The 2,603-nt window shown below is 41.3% G+C and overlaps 1 protein-coding gene across 1 annotated transcript in view; it reads right to left on the bottom strand.

Moving 5' to 3' along the window:
• The window catches only part of lama4 (laminin subunit alpha 4), a 53,703-nt gene that overhangs the window by 9,678 nt on the left and 41,422 nt on the right, over positions 1–2,603 (bottom strand). Inside the window, exons 26-28 of the mRNA XM_015386791.1 lie at positions 1,863–1,994; positions 1,639–1,781; positions 1,350–1,533 (exon numbers count right to left, since the gene is read on the bottom strand). Coding sequence (XP_015242277.1) covers positions 1,350–1,533; positions 1,639–1,781; positions 1,863–1,994 — 459 coding nt within the window. The remainder of the gene's footprint in view (positions 1–1,349; positions 1,534–1,638; positions 1,782–1,862; positions 1,995–2,603) is intronic.

Raw genomic sequence — 2,603 nt, 5'->3', positions numbered from 1 at the left:
ATCCATCCATCCATCCATCCATCCATCCATCCATCCATCCATCCATCCATCCATCCATCCATCCATCCATCCATCCATCCAAGGAGCGACATCACCTCCTGTATGTTGAGCCCTGAACTTTTCCCTAGTGGTAAAGTTATCAACATAGAAAAAACACAACATGTCTTTAAGTCTATTTTAACCACTAAAGTTAAAAATTTGGCAACAACAATTAGCTAGGCCCCTATATGGAAAGACATTTATAGTAAAATAAACTACAACATTTTTCCATCTGTCTGAAGGGCCATGCGTGTTTACGTGTTTATCTATGGCTTTTTCTGTCAGGGATTCATAATGGCTGAATTTGAATTCAGGGGCTGCGTCCTCCAAGGGCCAGCTTCATCGGCCGATTACACAGAGGCCTGTTGAGATTGCAACACTCTTCGTTAAGCATAAACAAATGCAGCCTTCTTTTGCCCGTTTTGAAGGACGGGTCTGTTGTATCCTACGTAGCCTTGGATATCCCCAGATTCATTGCGAGTCCGAGCAAGCCAGCTGCTCCGTGATCAGAGGAAAAACGTACTTGGTGCCGAACAGTGGTGAATATTGGAAGTGCAGTTTAATATAGTAAGTTAAAAGTATGTGAATATTTTTCTATGAAATTAATGAAAATTGATATTTAAATGGTTATAGAGTCAGATATATGGCGGTAATGTTCTAAAGGTTTTCACCTGTTACTGTGTAAATGGGTTTGGCTGTAATTTAAGGACAGATTCTAATGTATCTGCAGTGTGGGAACTATAAATCTGATAGGAGTTTTATTCTTTAATTGCTATTTTGCACAATTTTCTTAACTAAGTATTTTTTGTTATTTGGAGATATATTTTTTATGCATATATTGTTGAGATTTACTTTCTACCCCTTTTATATCATTACATGTGCTTTTATTTGTTCACGATCCTGGTATTTTCATGAGTGTAGTCTTTGTTCACTTAATAAGAAAAAGAGAAAATAAATAATAAAAAATCAGTATTCATTCTTTTCTTTTCTGTGTCAGCTCTCACAGTTGCTAAGAGACAGAGCGTACGGCAGTAAAAGCCGCGGAAGGCTAGACCTGTTTGAATCCACAGTCGAACACACCCCTTATGTGGCTCTGCTGGAGGTTTTTTCCTGTTAAAAGGGAGTTTTTCCTCTCCACTGTCGCTACAAGCATGCTTAGTGTGAGGGATTACCTTCCAGTCAATGAGGCGATGCAAACAACTGGTTTTCCTTAGATAGAAAACTTTAAATCAATCTGACTGGATGATCTGGTGAACTGTAAAGTGCCTTGTGATTATGTGTTGTTATTGGAGCTATAGAAATAAACTGACTTGCATAAAATTAAAATATATGTGCTCATGTAGGTGTGTGAGTTGTGTGCTTACAACAGACTCCTCTGGGCAACCGCTGCTAATACCAATGGTTCCAGGCTCTTCCAACAGGTTAAAATCTCTTTTCTGGAACATGAATCCTTTGACGCAGCCTTTCAGGCCAACCACAGCAGACAGCTCCGCCCTGTGCCGAAACACATCAATGATCTGTGTTCCTTTGCCAACCTAAAGATGTGTAACTGCCTAATGAATGGTGTTTCCGTGGTTTCAGTTATCTTTACCAGCTCACCTGGATTTTAGCAAGCTGGAGGGGGCACCCCCGATGTAGATCTCTGAGAAAGGCAGCGGGGTTCTGGGATTCTCCACAGTTTTAACTAAAGCCTTGTCCACTAGCAGGATAACTTTCTTTAGCTGATGGTAGATCACTGACACCTGTTGGAACAATAAAACGGTTAAACTTTGAACCTTAAGTCTGGATCAGGAACAGTTAAAAGAAGCAAAAAGTTGATCTACCTCATGATATTTTGCATCATTTATTTGAAATTTCGGTAAATTGGTGTCCAGAAGCTTTGGTCCATCGCTGAAGCCAAAGTCGTAGGTTAGGCGCGGGAAACCATTCTTTATTTCTAAGAGGAAAAAGTTTTCCTGGAAAGAGAAAGAAACACATTCTTTAGGGTTTTTCTAGAAAAACACAACCTAACTCCAAATTTGAATATTCTTGTTTGATGAAAATTAATCACTATTTAAATCTTACATCAGATTGCCCTAAAATATTAGAAAAAGGTATTTTCAAACTGAGTTGAAACTCAGCTACATTAGCTGCCATTCAAAATGGCCCTTCCCAGTCAAATGCCAGCCATATGGCAGTCCACTCCTCTGTGACTCCCAGCCAAATCCCCTAAACTTCCAGCCACTGGTCTTCTCCTGGGTGTGCATTTTTTTTTTAATTCTGACTCCACCCTTTCACTGAATTACACGATCTGACCAGGAGATGACGCTTCAGTTTAGATCCTGATGTCCACAAATCATGACAGAAAGACTATTTTTGTTCAAAGATTAATGTTTAAAAAGGAATTGTTGGGGACCAGCCAGAGACCAGCCAAGGGCCAGTTAAGGACCAGCCAAGGACCAGTCAAGAACCAGCCACGGACCAGCCAAGGGCCATCCGAGGACCAGCCCACGGCCAGCCAAGGACCAGCCCACGGCCAGCCAAGGACCAGCCCACGGCCAGCCAAGGACCAGCCCACGGCCAGC

Source organism: Cyprinodon variegatus, unplaced genomic scaffold (genome assembly GCF_000732505.1).
Source record: "Cyprinodon variegatus isolate N-32 unplaced genomic scaffold, C_variegatus-1.0 Scaffold378, whole genome shotgun sequence".
Lineage (NCBI taxonomy): Eukaryota > Metazoa > Chordata > Actinopteri > Cyprinodontiformes > Cyprinodontidae > Cyprinodon > Cyprinodon variegatus.
Note: the sequence above shows the minus strand (reverse complement) of the source record. Positions and strands in the feature narration are given on the sequence as shown.